Source organism: Mytilus edulis, chromosome 4, assembly GCF_963676685.1.
Source record: "Mytilus edulis chromosome 4, xbMytEdul2.2, whole genome shotgun sequence".
NCBI lineage: Eukaryota > Metazoa > Mollusca > Bivalvia > Mytilida > Mytilidae > Mytilus > Mytilus edulis.
The window spans coordinates 69418393-69441417 of record NC_092347.1 but is presented as its reverse complement, the minus strand read 5'-3'; the positions used below and the strand labels follow the sequence as shown (position 1 = coordinate 69441417).

Genomic DNA, 23025 nt, shown 5'->3' with positions numbered 1-23025 from the left:
GTGTCAGTTTAGGATTAATATCCTTAAAAATTTAGGAATAAGGGGCAAAAAAAAGGGCCTAAAAGAAGCATTTTTCTTGTTTACAGACAATAACTTGTGTTTATGTGTATGGATCTCTCTGAAATTATACTACAAGGTTTCTAACTACAAAGGAAAAGCTGGAATTGAGTTTTGGGGTTCTTGCTCCAAGGGCATGAAGGGGGGTTTCTATAAGTCAGGGCCCAAATAAGCGTTCTTGTAGTTTTCAGTCAATAACTTGTGTTTAAGTGTATAAATCTCTCTGAAGTTATATATGGCAGTAAGGGGCAAAAAAGGGGGGAAAACAAGGGTTTTTCTGGTTAAAGGACAATTTAGAAAATTTAAAAGCAGTGTAAGGGAGGTAATCCAATTCCAATTAAAATTTAAAGAATACTGTTATATATAAGTATGTAAATGTACATGTATATGATAATACATCGTATAAGTTATCACTCTTCTTTACTCTGAAAATTGTTTTTGTGCTAGTCTTAAGCCAGGGTATAGTGTCAAGTAGTAGTGTGTATACAGTGAATTCAATGCTGTTTTTTTCCCCTGGTAATTCTTTATTTGTGTCATGCCTGTAATTTTGTCTGACATCTTTTTAAAATAAAATGCAATATCGACCCTATTTAGCTGTGGTATGGGTGACCATTTGCACTGCTGCAGTGACTGACATTACATGTATTCTGTAAATAACTTTGTAGAGTGTTTGAAACTTAAGATTGTGTCACATGAAACTCAAACAGAACACTGAACACTATAATACATGCACGAACTCCTACAAAAACGAAAAGTAAACCCAGGTGCTCTGGCAGTGTAAGCTAATGCTGATTTTTTTTAAAACATGTGTCCCGATACATCAAAATCCTGAATTCCGGGACATAAAAACATGTAAATCCTGTGTCTCGATTCGACTAAATCCTGAAATCCCCATGATTATATAGCTTGTTCCCGAAATCCCTACTTTGGACAATCTTGGGAGTCCTGATAAAGGTCTGACCCTTCCCTCATGTAACTTGTCATATATATTCATAGTTTTATGTATTGAATTAGCAACATATGAGACTTAAGGATGGTCCTTACATTCTGCATTCTTAAAAACTTTTTTTTATGATTATTACCTACAAAAACAGATCAAGTTTGAATTTTTGTGGTGTCTGACACTCTTACTGTTCTAGAGTTATGCCCTTCACAAATGGAAAAAAATGACCTATAATGGTTTATTTTTATTTATTGTGACTTGGATGGAGAGTTGTCTCATTGGCACTCATACCACATCTACTTAAATCTATGTACATGATCTGTTTAAAAATACAATTATTAAAAAAGAAAAATTTTGAACATGCACAGATAAAAAAACATTTAAAAATGCAACATATGAGACTTAAGGATGGTCCTTACATTCTGCATTCTTAAAAACTTTTTTTTATGATTATTACCTACAAAAACAGATCAAGTTTGAATTTTTGTGGTGTCTGACACTCTTACTGTTCTAGAGTTATGCCCTTCACAAATGGAAAAAAATGACCTATAATGGTTTATTTTTATTTATTGTGACTTGGATGGAGAGTTGTCTCATTGGCACTCATACCACATCTACTTAAATCTATGTACATGATCTGTTTAAAAATACAATTATTAAAAAAGAAAAATTTTGAACATGCACAGATAAAAAAACAAATAATATCAAAGAAACTACTTATAAATATATGTATGTATCTGTACGACCTTTGTCATTTATTATCAGGAAAACCTCAACATACTTTTTGTCTTCCATCTAAGATACAATGCATAATTTTAATTTCTCTTTTTTCAGTTGTATATAATCATGGAAGAACCAGAGGCAATGGAAGTAGATGACAATACATTTAATGGTATACAGCATTCCCAAAGTGCACCACAATTACAAAGAGTACTTTCAGAGGAAGAAAAACGGTGCTCTATATGTCTTGACGATTTTATAGACAAGAAAATATTAGATAAATGTACTCATCCTTTCTGTAAAGGATGTATAGAGTTACATTTCACATACAAACCAACTTGTCCTGTGTGTGGGACGGTATATGGGAAAGTTATTGGTACTCAGCCAGAAGGAACAATGACTATATCAAGTTCAAAAAGGCGATCCTTGCCTGGACATGAAGCACATGGATATATATCTGTGTCCTATGATTTTCCAGATGGCACCCAAACAGTAAGCTATCTCAGTTTAATCAATTGATAGATTATGGTATAAATGGTTGAAACATAAGATAAACATGATAAACACAAATGTGTTCAGTAAATTAAAACCATAGTACAGAGGTTTTTTTCAGGGCACATTAAGTTTTTATTATGCCATTGTAAAAGTATAGACATTTACACATGTGAAATTGTATACAAAATTCTGAAACATACACTGGGCAATATCACATAAAATAAATGTAACACATGACACATGACAAAAGCTTAAGGTTATTTTGTAGAAAGAATATCTTGCATTGTAGAGCACAAAAGAAAACATCCATATACATTTGTACACTTATTTGTGTCTAAAGATACAATATTTATTTTATATATTTTAGGATGTACATCCAAAACCAGGAAAACCATATTACGGAACCAGTAGAACTGGATATCTGCCAGATTCTCCTAAAGGTAGAATAGTAACCAGGCTTTTAAAAGTTGCATATGATAGACGATTGGTCTTTACAGTTGGCAGGTCAAGAACTACTGGACAAGATGATTGTGTAACTTGGAATGATGTGCACCATAAGACTACGCTGTCAGGAGGTCCACAAAAGTAAGTTTAAGTAATAACTAGATTTGTAATTGCTAGCAATAACGGATGGCACCCTTCCCCCATTGCCAGGGTAACGGCAGCCATTTTGAAAATTCCTCAGTCAAAGAGTGCATCTACACTTTCAAATTAACATTATTTTAAAGTTTCATAAATTTTGGAGGTTTTTGAAATTTTTGACATTTTTGCAGTTTCCATGGTAACGGCGGCCATTTTGAAAATTCCGAAGTCAAACTGTTTATCAGCACATGCCAGTTACCATTCCTGTGAAGTTTTTTCCACTTTGGAACACTTTGATGCTTTTCGCATTTTTGCTGTTTCCATGGTAACGGGGGCCATCTTGACCATTCCAAAGTCAGAGGGACAACTTCGCATGGTGTTCAACATTATACCATAGTTCCATCAACTTTGGTCCATTCAATTCTGAGAACCGCTCCGGACAAAAATAGTGGAAGAAAAATAATAATAAACTAGATTTGCCATTGCAAGCAATAGCGGATGGCACCCTTCCCCTATTGTCAGGTGAGCGGTAGCCATGGTAACGGCGGCCATTTTGGAAATTCCAAACTCAAAAGTCAAGTCTACATTAGCTGAGCAACATTTTTTATAAGTTTCAATAAATTTGAAGCATTTTAAAGTTTTTTGTATCTTTGCTGTTTCCATGGTAACGGCGGCCATTTTGAATATTCCAAAGTCAAACCCCTGCTGCAATTTTTTCCCTCCATAATCATATACAATCATATACCATTTAATGTCTCTAGAATAAATTAAACATTGATGTTCTAGAATGTTCTGTGAAAATTCAAAGTTTTGACCTTTTTGCATTGTTTCCATGGTAACAACAGCGATTTTGGAAATTCCAACGCCAAATTCCACATCTTCCAATGTTGCTCATCGTTACTGTGAAGTTTCATAAAGTTTGGAACATTTTGAGATTTTTGAATTTTTTGGAGTAGTTTCCATGGCTACATAGTAGTTCCAATGAGTGCCAAAATCATCCAACACCTGTATATAGTGGGCACCTACATTGTATTAAAATATAATGATTCTGAGTTAAATAGTATCCAAACAGTTCACCAAAACAAAAAACTGGATTTTTTCACATTTGTTCTGTTTCCATGGTAACGGCGGCCATTTTTTACCATTCCAATGTCTCTTGCACAACTTAACATGGCGGTTTATATTATGGTATAGTTCCATCAACATTGGTATGACCAGTTCTGAGAAATAGTATGGACAAAATGTGTGGAAGAATAAAAATAATAATAATAAAAAGAAAAAAAAGAAACGAACAATAACAATATGTCACCCCAACTCCGTTGAGGGTGCCATAAAAAAAGAAACGTAGAATAACAATATGTCACCCCAACTCCGTTGAGGGTGCCATAACTAGATTTGTAATTGCTAGCAATAACGGATGGCACCCTCGTACCCCCATTGCCAGGCGAGCGACAGCCATTTTGGAAATTCCAAAGTCAAAGAGTGCGTCTACACCTGCAGGTTATCATTTTTGCAAAATTTCCTTAAGTTTGGAGCATTTTGAAATTTTGGACAATTTTGCTGTTTCCATGGTTACGGCGGCCATTTTGGAAATTCCAACTTCAAAATGCAACTCCGCACATGACAGTCACTATTCCTGTAAAGTTTCATCCAGTTTGCAGCACATACTATTTTTTGGAAATTTTGAACATTTGTGCTGCAACCATGGTTACAGTAGATAATTCCAAAATTCTAAAAGCAGACATCTCATTGCCACATGTCATGTTATATATCAATACAGTTTCATTAACTTTGGTGCACTACTCTCTGAGAAAATGCAGATTTTATGCATTTTTCCATAGGGTCAATGCAAAACTTGGCCCTAGTTTCCATGACAACGGCGGCCATTTTGAACTATCAAAATATTGTCTTGACATCTTGGCATACTGGAGAACATTTTCATAAAGTTTCATGTCTCTAGAATAAATTTAACATTGATGTTCTGGAATGTTCTGTGAAAATTCAAAGTTTTGACCTTTTTGCATTGTTTCCATGGTAACAACAGATATTTTGGAAATTCCAACGCCAAATTCCACATCTTCCAATGTTGCTCATCGTTACTGTGAAGTTTCATGACGTTTGGAGCATTTTGATATTTTTGAAATTTTTGGTGTAGTTTCCATGGCAACATAGTAGTTCCAATGAGTGCCAAAATCATCCAACACCTGTATATGGCCGGCACCTACATTGTATCAAAATATCATGTTTCTGAGTGAAAGCATATCCAAACAGTTCACCAAAACAAAAAACTGGATTTTTTCACATTTGTTCTGTTTCCATGGAAACGGTAGCCATCTTGAACCATTCCATGCTTACTGCAACTCTGCATTTGGGGGTCCTTACTATAGTAGAGTTCCATCAACATTGGTCCATTGGATTTCGAGAAATCACCTGGACAAAATTTGTTGCAAGAAGAAAAATAATAAGAACTAGAATTGCCATTGCAAGCAATAGCGGATGTCACCCTTCCCCCCATGGCCACTAAGCGGCAGCCATTTCAAAATTGTTTAACAGTGAATGCACATATATGCATTGCAGTACATCTTTCTGTAAATTTTCAGTACATTGAGAGCATTTTAGAAAATTTCACGTTTTTGCTGTTTCCATGGCAACGGCAGCCATTTTGAAAATTCCGAAGTCAAAAGTCTCATTTATACATGCAGGTTAACAATAATATTAAGTTTCATAAAGTTTGGAGCATTTTGAAAATATTTGACATTTCCGCAGTTTCCATGGCAACGGTGGCCATTTTGGAAATTCCAACTTCAAAAGTCTTATTCAGACTTGTCAGTGTACCATCATATTAAGTTTCATCAATTTTGGAGCATTTTGAATTTTTTGAAATTTTTTACATTTGGGATGGTACCTATGGCAACAGAGACCGTTTCCAAAATTGAATGGCATATACCACATTGGTACATGGGAGGGACCATACCATCAAAGTTTCAATCAATTTGACCTACCATTTTAAGAAAGTAAATGCCACTTAAAGGTTTTTGGACCATTTTGACCTGTTTTGCATTGTTTCCATGGTAACGGCAGACATTTTCGATATTGCAACACCAAATTCCACATCTACCAATGTTGCTCATCATTACTGTGAAGTTTTATAAAATTTGGAGCATTTCCATCTTTTTGAAATTTTTGGTGTAGTATCCATGGCAACATAGCAGTTCCAATGATTGCCAAAATCATCCAAAACCAGTATATGCCCGGCACCTACATTGTATCAAAATATAATGATTCTAAGTTAAAGCATTTCCAAATAATTCATCAAAACCAAAAACTGGAATTTTCCATTATTTTTCGGTTTCCATGGTGATGGCAGCCATTTTTTAGTTCCAAAGTTGCACTGCAACTGGAAAGTCAGGGTTCCTTGTTATAGTGCACCATCATTCAGATTGGTTCCTTTGGCTCTGAGAAAACTGCCGGACAAAACTAGGTGGAAGAAAAATAATAATAACTAGAATTGCCATTGCAAGCAATAGCGGATGTCACCCTTCCCCTATTGCCACTAACCGGCAGCCATTTCAAAATGGTTTAACAGTGAATGCACATATATTTATGGCAATACATCTTTCTGTAAATTTTCAGTACATTCAGAGCATTTTAAAAAATTTCACATTTCTGCTGTTTCCATGGCAACGGCAGCCATTTTGAAAATTTCAAAGTCAAAAGTCTCATCTGTACTTGGCAGTTAATAATAATATCAAGTTTCATTATGTTCAAAGCATTTTGAGAAATTTTGACTTTTTTGCAGTTTCCATGGCAACCGTGGCCATTTTTGAAATTCCAAAGTCAAAAGTCTCATCCAGACTTGCCAGTCAACAATCATATTAAGTTTGATCAATTTTGGAGCATTTTGAAATTTTTGAAATATTTGATCCTGTATCCATGGTAACAGAGTAGTTCCAATGATTGTCAAAATCAATCAAAACCTGTATATAGTGGACAACTATATTGTGTAAAAATTTGATGATTTTAAGTTCAAGCATACCAAAGTTATTCACCAAACCCGGAAGTTTTTGGAGCATTTTGACCTTTTTGCATTGTTTCCATGGAAACGGCAGACATTTTGGAAATTCCAACGCCAAATTCCAAATCTACCAAAGTTGCTCATCGTTATGCTAAAGTTTCAAAAAAATTGGAGCATTTCCATATTTTTGAAATTTTTGGTGTAGTTACCATGGCAACATAGCAGTTCCAAAATGTGCCAAAATCATCCAAAACCAGTATATAGTGGGCACTGACATTGTATTAAAATCTAAAGATTTTAAGCTTAAGCATTCTCAAATAATTCAAGGAACTCCAAAATTATATTTTTTCACCATTTTTCCGTTTCCATGGTGATGGCAGCCATTTTTTAGTTCCAAAGTTGCACAGACTCTGGGGAGTCAGGGTTCCTTGTTATAGTGCACCATCATTCGGATTGGTACTTTTGGCTCTGAGAAAGTGGGCGGACAAAATTAGGTGGAAGTATAATAATAATAATAATACAGAAAAAGAAACAGAGGAAAAGCAATATGTCACCCGACATTGTCGATCGGGTGACATAAATATCATCTAGGTCAACAGTTGTTTGGAAGCATTTAGGGATTAAACATTAAATGCAATTCAAATTCTTATGTAGATATAAGAAGATGTGGTATGAGTGCAAATGAGACAACTCTCCATCCAAGTGACAATTTGTAAAAGTAAACCATAGTATGTCAAAGTACAGTCTTCAGCACAGAGCTTTGGCTCACACCAAACAGCATGCTATAAAGGGCCCCAAAAATGACAAGTATAAAAACAGGAAAACCAACAGTCTCATCAATATAATAAAATGAGAAATGAAACACTTATGAACCACATCAACAAACTATGTCACTGGTTCAATAGCTATATCTACCAAGATTCATCTCTATGTTAGAGAGTAACAACATCCTGCAGTGTCAGAGCTGAAGAGTTTTAGATCAGATCCATGCCAATTAAATGCAATTGATTTAATTAGCGTCCGACACTTTTGAATATCAGGGTTATTATTTTCATGGTAAATTGTAAATAGAGTAATTGTCAGATCAAAACTTGAGGAGACATAATAAATTTTGCATTTTTCATTGCCATTGCATTCTTAAAATAAACTCAATTGCTATTTACAGGATATCTTTTGATCTAGCATATTTAAATTATGACTTTTCAGATATAATTCATTTGATTAGAACAACATATTATCCTGAATATTCATGCCATACATTTGTACCTACTTTTAAAGAAATTAATAACATTGTGAAGGAAATAAAGTTACCATGAGAAATTATTTATAATTTGCAATTCCTGTCCAAAATTTTAAAATAAAGCAGAGTTTGGGGGTACTGCTATTGTACAATATGTTTATTTTTAGTCCCCTATTGACGAAGTCGAAGAGGACTTTAGGTTTGCACTCTGTCCATCTGTCTGTCCGTCCATCTCATGATCTGTCAGTCCGTCAAAACAGGTTTTCAGACTTTTTTACTTCATGCTTGAAGATATTGATTTGATATTTGGTGTACTGTTTTATCATGATAAGTTACAGGTAAAGTTTGATTTTCACAATTTTAGCTTTTCTCCTTGTTCAGTTAAAGCCCTTTCCCTAGAATTAAATATCTGATGAAATACTTATTAATTACAAGATTTCTGTTCAAAGGGAAATTACTCATTAACTGGATTTTTGTGACAAAAATGTCGGTTATTGATTTGGGGATGTACGGCTGGCGGGTGGGCAGCAATCAAATGTTGTCCGTGCATTAACTCGTGAACCGTTCAACCAAAGTTTTTAAAATTTTAATATGTTGTTACCGACAACTAAATGAAGGTCAAGTTCAATAATGGTGTTTTTGACTTTTACCATTCAGGAGTTATGGTTCTTGAAAGATTTAAAAATGGTGTTTCCAGTCGTGTCCGTGCATTTTCTCATGAACCATTCAACCAAAGCTTTTGAAATTTTTATATGTTGTTACTGATGGCAAATTAGAGGTCAAGTTCAATAATGTCGATTTTGACTTTTACCGTTCAGGAGTTATGTTTCTTGAAAGATTGTGAAATGGCGTTTCCATTCACGTTGTTGCATTTACTCATGAACCATTCAATCTAATATTATAAGCTTTTCAAATTTTAAGATGTTGATACTGATGACAAAATGGTTCTTGTGATATTGCCAGGACACAAATAAATATTAATAAATCCGGTTTGCTGTCGTTGTGACAGCCTCTTGTTTTTAACATGATATAGTATTAAGATAAATGACATTTTGGATTTTTTGATTTTCTTTAGTAAATTGTTTGTAGTGGTAGGTTTGTTTTTTATTTTATGTAGTTTACACCATGACAAGTTATAGATCCATTACAATGATTTTTTAACCAGTAGGGGACTAATTGCCATGCAATTCTCACAGAATGCTTGTTATTTTCAGCTTTGGCTATCCAGACCCAACTTATTTAGATCGTGTACTGGAAGAATTGGCTGCAAAGGGTGTAACAGAGGCAGACTTACATGAGGCTCCAGAAAGTGTGATAAAATGAAGCTCTGTTTTCAGTCGTCAAATGAAAATTGTTTTAATGACCATGTCTCATGACTATATTTTTATAACAACTTGGAAAGAGAATTTTGATGCATGTGTTTGGATCATATTAAATTCAGAAGCCTCACCTCTTCCATTGAGAACCTGTTAAAATGAATGACAATGAATGCAGGAAGTTTATAGAATGTGATAAATACTGTTATTTTTGCATTGTGTTTAAAATTGTGATTGTTTCATTAATTTTTAAAAAGTTTAAAATATTATGAATTTTATTTACTGTATGACCATTTGTAAAATTAAAATTGTTTTAGCTATTTTATTACTAATGTCTTAAAGTATTTCCTTTGAATTCTGATGTTTATTATATGATGTTTTTCTCCTGGCTGAAAACAATTATTTAAAGTTAAGGTCACTTCAGTTTTAAATTTGAAGTTCTTTGCATATTTTGAAAACTAGAATGCAAGTGTTTTGTATGTCTTCATAGACTAAATGAACCAATTTTAGACAGTTTAGGGTTTTTATGGTTAAAAGAATAGGACTAGGTTTTAAAAGGTTTAATAAAAAACCCAGAATTTCATGGCTCAGTTCGTATGATATTAATCAAATTTTGCCTTGTCTGCCACAATATGAAACTCAAAATCCAACCCATTAGGATTACATTGTTTCCCTGGCATGAAGCTTTATATTTCAGAGGAAAGAACACATTGCTTCATACTTTGTAAAAATATGCCTTATATAATGAAGTTACTGTCGTCATTTGTTTATTGGCATTTTACTCATTTTCTCACTTTCATGAGTAATATGAAAACTACACATGTATATTTATGGGTTCCTTGCAAGGCCTACATGTTTGTCAGACATGGTACAGCTGACATTGACTTCATTTCATGGATCGGTGATCAATGATAAAGCTATGTGATTAGGTCCATTGATCAGATACTGTCAGCAGTAGGTCAACTATATTTGGTGAAGAAATGATTGTTAGGTGTACATATAAGTCCATCTGACCTTGACCTTATTTTAATGGTTCATTGGTCAATGTGAAGTTGTAAAAAATAGGTCCTCTAAGATACTGTAAGCAATAGGTCAACTTTTATTGGTGTATTGAAGGATTGCAAGGTTTACATAAAATTGGGAATGGAAATGGGGAATATGTCAGAGACAGCAACAACCCAACCAAAGAGCAGAAAACAGCCTAAAGTCAGTAATGGGTCTTCAAAACATTTTGAAAATCCTGAACCAGGAGATGGGTTTCAGCCGACCCTTAAACAAAAATGTGTATTTGGTCAGACAAAAGTGATTTCACACTCAATTCCAAAACACATGGATGAACCTTTTAAAAAGGCCTGAAATTGACAGAAAAGGATCTGCAGGTTTCAATATGAGCACGATATTAAGTAATCATCAATCAATTACTATCAATACAAATGTCTGTTGGGACGTTTCAGATGTCAATGAAGGTAAATTATTAAGTCAGGGATTTTTACAATAATTTTCCATAGATATAAAGATTTGGTTTAGGATTTGGTTGTACCTGTAGAAAACTTATTTCAAATGAGATAGCACATCCCCATTTATTCAGAGATGTTGTTGACCATGCCAAAAAATGTAAATCTATCAATCTTTTAAATAAACTTATTTTAAAAGGTTACCAATTAAACACTGTAGTTAGATCTTTGAATATTGTTTTCATTGGTATCAATATTGATTTTGTAATCAGTAAATTAAACGCAAACTAAATATTATTGTTATAAACATATGCATAATCATAGCTCTAATATCTGTAGATACCTGTATCTTGGCATTGCAAAAGGTTATGTTTTTCTCTAACTGGTTATGACATCTTTACACCAAGTCCTTGAATGTTGGATGTGAACTGATTGATAATTTAGTTTTAGCTGCATGATTTTTTAGCTCACCTGGCCTAAAAGGCCATGTGAGCTTTTCTCATCACTTGGCGTCCGTCGTCGTCGTCGTCGTCGTCGTCGTCGACGTCGTCGTCGTCGTTAACAATTTTTCAAACATCTTCTCCTCTGAAACTACTGAATGGATTTGAATGAAACTTAACATGATTGTTCCTTAGTATATCCTGCACAAAATGTGCGCTTCGATTTTTGATCCGTCAAAAAACATGGCCGCCGTTACTTAAAATAGAACATAGGGGTCAAATGCAGTTTTTGGCTTATATCTCAAAAACGAAAGCATTTAGAGCAAATCTGACATGGGGTAAAAATGTTCATTAGGTCAAGATCTATCAGCCCTGAAATTTTCAGATGAATCAAACAAACCATTGTTGGGTTGCTGCCACTTAATTGGTAATTTTAAGGAAATTTTGCAGTTTTTGGTCATTATCTTGAATATTATTATAGATAAAGATAAACTGTAAACAGCAAAAAAGATCAGCAAAGTAAGATCTACAAATAAGTTAATATGACCAAAATTGTCAATTGACCCCTTAAGGGGTTATTGTCCTTTAATGACAATTTTTCACAATTTGTTCATCATATTTGCTAACTTTAAAAAATCTTCTCCTCTGAAACTACTGAATGGATTTGGTTAAAACTTAGCATGGTTGTTCCTTAGATTATCCTGCACAAAGTGTGTGCTTTGATTTTTGATCCGTCAAAAAACATGGCCGCCGTTACTTAAAATAGAACATAGGGGTCAAATGCAGTTTTTGGCTTATATCTCAAAAACGAAAGCATTAAGAGCAAATCTGACATGGAGTAAAAATGTTCATTAGGTCAATATCTATCAGCCCTGAAATTTTCAGATGAATTAAACATCCAATTGTTGGGTTGCTGCCACTTAATTGGTAATTTTAAGGAAATTTTGCAGTTTTTGGTCATTATCTTGAATATTATTATAGATAAAGATAAACTGTAAACAGCAAAAAAGATCAGCAAAGTAAGATCTACAAATAAGTTAATATGACCAAAATTGTCAATTGACCCCTTAAGGGGTTATTGTCCTTTAATGACAATTTTTCACAATTTGTTCATAATATTTGCTAACTTTAAAAAATCTTCTCCTCTGAAACTACTGAATGGATTTGGTTAAAACTTAGCATGGTTGTTCCTTAGATTATCCTGCACAAAGTGTGTGCTTTAATTTTTGATCCGTCAAAAAACATGGCTGCCGTTACTTAAAATAGAACATAGGGGTCAAATGCAGTTTTTGGCTTATATCTCAAAAACGAAAGCATTAAGAGCAAATCTGACATGGAGTAAAAATGTTCATTAGGTCAATATCTATCAGCCCTGAAATTTTCAGATGAATCAAACATCCAAATGTTGGGTTGCTGCCACTTAATTGGTAATTTTAAGGAAATTTTGCAGTTTTTGGTCATTATCTTGAATATTATTATAGATAAAGATAAACTGTAAACAGCAAATATGATCAGCAAAGTAAGATCTACAAATAAGTTAATATGACCAAAATTGTCAATTGACCTCTTTAGGAGTTATTGCCCTTTAAAGAATTTTTTCACAATTTGTTCATCATGTTGACTTACTTTAAAAAATCTTCTCTTATGAAACTGCTGTATCAATTTCAGCCAAACTTAGGCTAAATGAGTTTCAGAGTTTCAGAGTATCTAGTATAAATTTTATATTTCATTTCCTTGTATGTCAAGAAACATAGCTCCTATGGCTAAAATAGAACATAGGGGAAAATGATTTTTTTTTGCTTTTGAAGAAAATAGGACGATTCAAAGAACATTTAAATAAATTGAAAAGCCAAAATAATCATTGATGAGAGATTAAACCAAAAAAATTCAGGTGAGCGATTCAGGCTCTTGAGAGCCTCTTGTTTATTACTTGTTATTGGCTTTGAACTAGCTGTCAGTAACTGGGAGTACGCTCAGATCTGTACTTATTTGTTGTGTCTTTTCGTTGTTGGGATGTACAAGTACCCAGCCACGTCCACTCTGTGTTTTTGCAAGATGTATTTCTATTTATATGTGATGAATTAAGCCTTTTTCTCCTAATTTATATAGTTTGTTCTTATGTTGTTCTGTTACCACTGTCCCTGCAGATTAGGGGAGGGTTGGGCACTTGCTACCATGTTTAACTCAGTCAAATCTTTATGTGCATGTTCCATGTCAGGAACATGTAATTGAGTTGTTGTCTCTTGGTGTTGATCATTTGGTGTTTGTTTATTGTTTTGTATAGTTCTCGTATCCAGGAATAGGAGGAGGGTTTGGCACCCACTATTAAAAGTGTTTAACCCGGCCACATTATGTATGTATGTGCCTGTCCCATGTCAGGAACATGTAATTGAGTTGTTGTCCGTTGGTGTTGATCATTTGGTGTTTGTTAATTGTTTTGTATAGTTCTCGTATCCAGGAATAGGAGGAGGGTTTGGCAACCACTATTAAAAGTGTTTAACCGGGCCACATTATGTATGTATGTGTCTGTCCCATGTCAGGAACATGTAATTGAGTTGTTGTCCGTTGGTGTTAATCATTTGGTGTTTGTTTATTGTTTTGTATAGTTCTCGTATCCAGGAATAGGAGGAGGGTTTGGCAACCACTATTAAAAGTGTTTAACCGGGCCACATTATGTATGTATGTGTCTGTCCCATGTCAGGAACATGTAATTGAGTTGTTGTCCGTTGGTGTTGATCATTTGGTGTTTGTTTATTGTTTTGTATAGTTCTTGTATCCAGGAATAGGAGGAGGGTTTGGCAACCACTATTAAAAGTGTTGAACCCCTCAACATTATGTACGTATGTGCTTGTCCCAAGTCAGGAGCCTGTAATTTAGTGGTTGTTATTTGTTGCTGTGTTATATATTTGTTGGTTCATTATTTTGTACATAAACAAGGCTGTGAGTTTTATCGTTTGAATTGTTTTACGTTTGTCATTTCGAGGCCTTTTATAGCTGACTATGCAGTATGACTTTGTTCATTGTTGAAGGCTGTACAGTGACCTACAGTTGTTAATTTCTGTGACATTTTGGTATCTTGTGAAAACTTGTCTCATTGGCAATCATACCACATCCTCTTTTTTTATATTATATTCCTTATTACACCTCTTTATTTTGTCTGATGCAATGTTGTAGCTTTGATCAATAACTACTCAGTCAACTTAATTAGGTCAACTCATTTATTGGTCACTCATTCTTCTTACAAAATAACTATGAATATCATAAATAAGATGTTAATGTCTATTTCATATCTTTGAATACAGGATCGTCTTTGTACATAGGATCTTTTGGTTTAACTCCTGCACCAACTGCAAGTTCAACCATGGCAGCTGAAAATAAAAAAAATAAAAACTTAATCAGTTGCTATAATCATTGGAAATAGAAAAATTTTGTTATGAAATATGTTGATTTTTTTTTCAACATGACATTTTATTGAAATTTTCTGTATTTTTTGTCGTAAATGGGTTCTAGCCAAATTTGTCTATCTTCATGCATAAAAATCATTTCGCTGACAAATGGGTTATGATGCACTGTGTAGTTTTCAAAGTGCAGTACCAGTTGAGGAAATATTTTACACCTGTAGCTGACCAATAACAACAATTGTGCTATCATATTGAAGTTTCATTGAAATTTCTTTATTTACAAATGGCAAGTATACGTTCCAAATTTAAACATACAGCAAAAGCAAAGAGTAGGAGTTATTTACTTTATAACTAAAGACCTTCCTATACTATTTAGATGAAGAACAACAATAAAACATTATTTCCAGGTATTTCAAAGAACTATATATCCTCCACACTTTCCTTCCTATTACACATGTATTCTTACCATAATCTGCTTGTTTCTTCAATTCTGCAGCTCTGATTGCTTTCTTTTCTCTAATTTTGTCTTCCCGTTCTAAAAGAATTGCTTCTTTTCGTTCTAATCTACCTAAAATGTAAATATGACAGTTTTTGGTAAAAAATTAGAAAGATAAATACAAGTTCAAATACAGCTTTTATCATCAGTTGATGTGGTCCTATTTTCATTTACCAGTAAATACTATAAAATATATACTGCTTATTCAGAAATGTTTACATGTATATGTATATTATTGTGTTTGTTAAATAGACACACAAGTGACACACAACCTTGCTCATTACAATTTCAGAAATGCTGCACAGAAATACAGTCGATTCCACTTAATTGCATACCGCTTAATAGCATAATTCGGTTAATTGCATACTTTTCTCCTGCACGAAACCATTTCCCATTCACCTAATGTTAAATTGTCCGGTTATATGCATAGCCTTACAAGTGGCATTTCGGTTTATTGCATAGAAAATAATCGCCAGCTAGATATGCTCTGTTAAAACTGACGAGATTTTTGACCGGAAACGGCAATTTGGTAAGTATATTTTACTTGAATGCATCATAATTTTCATTATTATTTCACATTTACTTGTGTGTTATTCAAATAAAGTTTTAAAACAGTATCTTTCGTGTTTATATGATTATAAAAAAGTCCTCGATGTGTACACAGGTAAAGTTTCCCATATTCTATTTTAAGCCTCGAGGTCATAAAAATGTCAATCAGCTGATTGTTGTAAAAACACAACCATTCTATGATCTTCTATCTCAAAAGGTGTTAATTATTGATTGGATTTCAAACATTGTTCATAGATTCCATTTTGGGTGAATTTTTAAAACATTAACGCCTGCTAATTATCGATCATTATCCAATGTGTAATCTCGTAATTCAGCTTGGGTGATCTACATTTATGTTAAATATTACAGGGCTTTTATATATGGTTGAAGAATTTTATACATTAATCTTTTCTTTTTAATATTTTTTAAAAGAAAATTAACTTCTGATTATTATATATTTCTCACTTTCAACACTCGTGTCCAGCAAATAACCCGTGCATGGCCCCATCACCTGTGAACTGCTTTGCATAAACGAAACTAGCGGTGTTAAAGTAACAGTGTCACATCACTGTGTAATCGGTAAATACTGAATATCAAAGGCAGTTCATTGCACAATTATTGTTTACAATGATTATAAACTGTGTAGTATTGTTAAACAGTTTATTTTAAACAAGGTGTAACAATGTAATTTGTACATCTGGGTCATAGAAACAAATCTATTTTTAGAACAATTTTATTTTCGTATCTCAGGTAAAGGAAAAATCGGTACATAAATAAACTAAACAAAATGTGTTTATAATCTTTATTGAAAGAATACACAATGAAATAAAATGTATGACACTAGACAAATAACTTTTATTAGAATAAATAAGCATTCAATATGTTGTAAGTGGACTATGGACGTTCATCTTCCTTCTTTGTTGATCTGCACTATCGATGTTATTTGACTCCGTAATTTGGCATTTCGGATATAAGCATACTCCGCTTTATTGCATAATTTCGTCTGACAAATAGGCTATGCAAATAACCGGAATGTACTGTAATGCCATTAAAGTTCAAAAGTGGGTTTTTGTTGTGCTTTAAAAATAAATGTTAAAAGAATTACAGGGACTTGACTGTAAGTGTTGCTATCCACCAATTGCAACTTATTCAAAATTCTGACCAAATTGCAATTTGTTTTATAAAATCAAATTGTTCAACTGGTCAGAAATTTGAACTAACTTCTGTAGAAAACCACAGTCAAGTAGTGAAAGTGCAAGGTGATAAAATAAACATACTTAACTTACAATCCTATAAGACTTTAACTCCACTTTAATGATGTTGTGACAAAATCAGTTTATCAGTTTGTATAGATATATTATAGTCATTTCCATGCTGAAGGAACTGTTATTATTTTGAATTGCTATAAAAATGTCCTAACTAAGTTTTCATATAGTTTTTCTTTCTAAAAGTATTCTATATTCATGAGAATCAGACATTATGGATTACATATGTGAATTAAAACAGTTCATATTCAGTAAAATATGTGTAAAATTGCAATATGTTTGTAGGAAGTGTCCATATTTTTATAGCAATTCAAAATAATGACAGTTCCTTCACCATGGAAATGACTATCATATACCTATACAAACTGATAGACTCATCTTTTCACAACATCATTAAAGTGGAGTTAAAGTCTTATAGGATTGTAAGTATGTTTTATTTCATCACCTTGCACTTTTTGGCTAAACAATTTGTTCAATATTTTGACCAGTTGAACAATTTGGTTTACTAAAACAAATTGCAATTTGGTCAAAATTTTGAATGAGTTGCAATTGCTGAATAGCAACACTAACTGTCAAGTCACTGTAATTACTCTTGAACTTGGCAAACTGTTACTTATAGAAAACCTGCATATTGATGAACCTTGTATGTTGACATCTCTTTATATTTATATTTATCTATTTACTGTAAAAAAAAAACTATATTTATCTATTTACTGTAAAAAAAAAACAATGAAAATACACTATTCAGACATATAAGATATAAACATTTGTACAACTGAAATTAATTAAGTTCACTGTCTCTTTCAAAATAAAATCTGCAAAACATGATTCCAAAAGCACATTTTCAAGAAACCCTGCCATTCATGCTATATCTAGTGGAAACCACACATATAACTCTGTCAGACGGAACTTTATTTGCTTATACATGTACTTACCTAATCTCCAACCTCCATAGACAAATCCACTTATTACAGCTGTGTATCTGGCCAACTAAAAAAAAAGACCATAGAACTGAAAATAGTCTGTCTACATTATACTACATGACTAGATTTTGTATTATACTTGTCTCAAAGTAAGAAAAATATTTAAGAATCATGCTTTCAACAGACATTGTCAAAAATATTTACTTATGAACAAAATTCATGCATCAGTAACATGTAACAAAGCACAAATTAAAGAAAGACCCATTCCTCATCTTTGGGTCACAGTAAAGTATAAAACATTGAACATACAAAATCATTTTTCGTAATAAATCTGTCAAACTAGAATATACTGATTCATGGGGTATATCTGAGCATTCCTGATATCTCTTTAAATACATATAAATATGAATCAATGAAGCGAAAATTATATTGATTTTGATGATGATGATGATGATGATGAGTTTGACACTAAATGTTTCCCAAAAATAGGAATCATTGTCAAAATGAAGTACAAATGTATTCTAGAGACAATTTTTTTAATGATCATATGAATTTATAATTTTAATAAACAGCAATTCATCTAAAAATGTTGAAATTCTTTGACTAGAAGTTTTTTTTTGTAAAGTTTTGTAAATCAATAATGGCAATACTGGCATCTTTGAACTTGAAAGTTTTCTGTATTTTTTTAAAAAATATTTAAGGATTAAATTCCTTGCTTTTATTTAATTTATGGATAATTTTTTAAAAGTTTATTAATTATTAAAAACATTTTAGGAATATATTTTACTTAATAAAATTAACATTTGCACGATTATACTTCAGAAGAATTATTTAAATAAGTCATTCTGATTTCACTAGTCTCAAGTAAAGTTTTACCCAGAATTATTACAAATGGCTATAGCCTATATATAGCTAAGAGTGAGATCACTAAGTTGGTTCTTCATTTAAAGGGAACTAGCAACAAGATATAGAAAAAAATAAATTAATTTGTTATTGTTCAATTATTAATGAAAGTGAAATAAAAATTGTCTTTTAGCAGCAACTTTGGTCATGTTGGTTCAGTTTTGTCAAGAACCAAGAAACATTGCTAATGAACTATTCACTTCCAAGTGAATAATTTGACTTCATTAAATCCTTATTCATGTGAACTTCAATTGAACCTCTTAGTTAGAGATGGTTTGTGCAGAAACTGGGCATGGTCAGCTAGCTAGTTAAAGGATTTTTTTTAAAATGATATCAACATTGAAAGTGAAATAGTGGTAAACCATTTGATTGACTGTTAGATTTACAAACACTAGTTCTTATTGCACGAGTTTGCTTTCAATTTATATCTGTGTTATGTTTACAACAGGTTATATAACCTAACTGTTATTTGGGGAAATGTTTGATTTAATATTAATCGTTCACTGCAAGATTAATATTTCCAAAGGGCTGTGAGAAGAGGATATAATTATGGTCGACATACTCAGAAGTCTATTGCGAATGATCTGATAACAAAAATAGCCTTTAGGCCACAATTAAAAATATTTCAGTTTGTCCAAACCCGACCCATGATGACTGGGTGTGGGTAGGTAGGTAGGCAAATTCTTTTTTTTTCTTTCAGAATTTGCATGAAAATTTTTAAAGATCTTAAAACAGTACATCTGTTTTTTTCGTCAAAACCTTTGTAGAGTCAACCAAAAGCCATGAATTTAAAACCTCTATACATAAATTAGTCTACTTTATGATTTGTATCCTGAGATGTTTATAACCCTGACAATTGCTACATGTGTGAAAGGGCTGGTGGATTTATGAAGTGATTTTCAACAGTTACATCAACACGATGTTTGTGTAAAAAAAAATATCAGCTGACTATGTATTGATTTAATTTGTTTGCAGTTTTTAAACCCTATATCTATTAAAATAGATTAAATGTCCTAAAATATTTTAAATGAATTATTATCTACCATCCATAGTTTGTCCTTTTTTTTTTTGAAAATTTATATTTTAATAATTAGATTAGATCTATGTTTCATTATAATATTTTATTCTGATTGTTTAACTGCACATCACGTGTTATTCCATAAGCAGTTGCATTGCTCAATACAACTTTTCACTCATGATAACATGTGCTCCAACAATAAAGTGCACAGGTGAATTAAATAATAAAATATATAAAATTCGTGTTTTCATGATCATACATGTAGCTAAAAAAATGTAATTATAAGTATTGAATGCTTCTTTTTGTAACTTTATAGGGTTGTAAAAGCATTGACCGTGCGTACATTTTTAGAATGAAGCGCTTCCGCGCTTCATACAAAATGTACTTCGGTCAACGCTTTTACACCCAAATAAATTTACAAAAAGAAGCATTCAATTCTTAACATTATCACACAGGTAAACTAATTTGGCTATAAATAGATCAAAGCATGTTCTGTAGAATCTCCCAACTAAAAACATATTTGTTATAATTTTATTTCTTTAAAAAATCAAGTTCAAATTTTTGAAAATAATCATTATTGATAAAGTATAATTGCATAAAGTTAACGTTTTCTGAAGACTATTTTATTTTTAGGTCATCAGGTTCCAGAGGCTTCCTCACAAATTTGTATAAAAATCCCACCATAACATGTGTTTACTTTTGCACATGTGAAAAAAATATTTCTGACAAAAGCCAGATTTCTCTTGTCAAAGGGGATTTATATTTATATTGCAATAAATTATTCAGAAGGAGTTACATTCAGTTAAGATTATATTCTGATTCTGTGAGCAATTATAGTTTTATCAAATTCTCCCAAACAGCAACGTACTGATCTTGTCAACTAAGACTTGTAAATTTGAACTATTTGAAAAAAAGGCATCTAATTCACATGATAAAGGAAGATTATAGTTAAAGACAACAATTTATTAAGAAATAATTCCTTTTTATTCAGTAAAAACAAAATCTTCTTGCAAGATTGTATATTCGCAACTTCCGGATCCATTTCCTGTCAGAATAACATTGAAAATATTCGATTGCACATGGTTTTGAACAAATCTACCTGAATATTCTTATCAGATATTCGTTTACACGATGAAATTAACATTGAGCATATAGGTAAGGGTTTGGTAGTACAGACAACTAAAGCGTAAAAAAAACTGTGCCACTTCACATGTTTCACTTCTTTACGTTCGTTAAGTCAGAACATAAAAACAGAGAACATCGAATATCGATTAACTGCATCTCTTATGCGCTTTCTTTTAATCTTATTCATAGTTACTTTCAAACGCAAAGACGACAAACTTTAAGTTTTATACGATGACGGAGCAGACCATAAAAAATCCGCAAAAAAAATTCTTCTAAAAAACATCAAAAAAAGAATTTGAGTCGGCAGGTTTATTTTGGGTCGGTCGCGTTTGGGCAAACATACAATCTTTTTATTTTGGCCTTATAGGTACAAATGTATGTTATAAACCATTTTGCAGATAATTCAACTGAGATTTACAGGATAACAAGTTTGAGGGGGCTTATAAATGGGTTATTTTTGTCCTTCATGGTAGAGGAAATTTGCTCTCTGTGATTTGTTTTTCATGGATTTATTGTGACACCTGATAAGTGCATTTTTGAGACTCGTTTTCAATTAAATTAGATAAAACGTTTTTCAGTAATGAAGGTGTTAAACTGTTTTTCATGAACAGTTTTGTTGTATTTCCTGTGTCACTGTGATCAGCCGAAGAGCCATGGTTAGTGCATCGAACTACTAACACAAAGGTTCCTGGTTCGATTCCCATTTCAGGATGAAAATTTCAGGGACTGAATCAATCGTACTAGTTCAAACTGATTTCTGCGTTCACATTTAAAGTAAGATCGATTTACTTTAGATCGATTCAAACTAAACTACCTCTTTTAGTGTTTTAGTTTAGACCGATTGAAGATCGATTCAAAGTGTTCACATTGGCACTTAAATTAATCTAAAGTAAACCGGTTTAGTTTAAATCGATAAAAATGTCCTAGTGTGAATGGGGTCTAAGATATCGTGAAAAAAAATCTAACAAGTGTTATTTGTGGTATGTCTAATAAGTTACTTGTTTCCTTTTTAGACACAAATTTTCCCATGATGTCAATGTCATTCAGACAGTGACTCTCTCTTGACTTTACGTATGAAATGCAACAAGATCAGATAACTCCGAGAATCATTAAGACTTTCCCATAAAATTGACCAATCGGAAACCGAGATATATTTAGATATGCGACGCGTTTATTTCCAATCGATCGTCGATATACAAAATAATTACGATTGACATACTTGGGTAGGATTGCTACGGATGATTCTAACAACAAAACTAGGCGTGTTCTACCCTATTTGTGAAGATAAATAATAAATGAATTTAGATTTATGACATAACAAGTTTTAGTGGGGTTGACAGCCGTGAAATCGGCATAAAATGGAAATTTTGCCACCGGCTGACATTTTTCTAAATCGCGAGTTAAGTACCTTGTGTTATATAAAGGTATATAGGAAATTTATTTTCTGAGACGAGTGCCTGTGGTTGGGTACCTTGTCTTAAAGTAAATTTTATAAGGATTTTTTTTAGTTAGAAGTGCCTGACATGCCTGTGTTAGTTGGGAATTTATATGCCATGACAGTCAGAGTCACAAGAAAAATCAATTAAGTCCACTCGTGTAAAGAACATGTAGTCTTGTTTCGTGGCAAATGATTACACCAAGACAATATAAAGTTATGGATTCTTTATTTCGTTATATATTGTAATCCAAAATAAATACCCTGTAATAACAATACATTATATTAATGGATGTAATATAATTAAGTAACTATATAAAAGATTTAAAACGTTATGTTAACAATTATGAACTAGGAAACTGTTTACTTTTCCAAGCATTTCAATAATACAATAGTTGGGTATTTATAATATTAATATGCCATGACACTGAGAGTGCGAGTCCCAAGAAAACTCCACAGAAACATGAATGACTTGGCCCTATTATTTATCATACTATCTTACATTATCTTAAGATTATAAATATAACTTAAGTACTCAAAATTTACCCGTATCAAGGGAGATATATTTCTAGCTGCAACTGGTGTGGCCAACATCGTGAAACAGCAATGTAGTGCTTGTGGTAGTGCAGGAGCCGGAGGTGACCTTCA

General features: G+C 32.6%; 1 protein-coding gene across 5 annotated transcripts in view; it reads left to right on the top strand.

The window, feature by feature from the left end:
- The window catches only part of LOC139520360 (probable E3 ubiquitin-protein ligase DTX3), a 33476-nt gene extending 23780 nt beyond the window's left edge, over positions 1–9696 (top strand). For all 5 annotated transcript variants that reach the window (XM_071312934.1, XM_071312936.1, XM_071312935.1 and 2 more), the window contains exons 2-4: positions 1835–2212; positions 2583–2800; positions 9267–9696. In XM_071312934.1, the coding sequence (XP_071169035.1) occupies positions 1847–2212; positions 2583–2800; positions 9267–9375 (693 nt within the window). In that variant the 5' untranslated portion in view covers positions 1835–1846 and the 3' untranslated portion in view covers positions 9376–9696. The remainder of the gene's footprint in view (positions 1–1834; positions 2213–2582; positions 2801–9266) is intronic.
- Positions 9697–23025: the final 13329 nt, after the last annotated feature.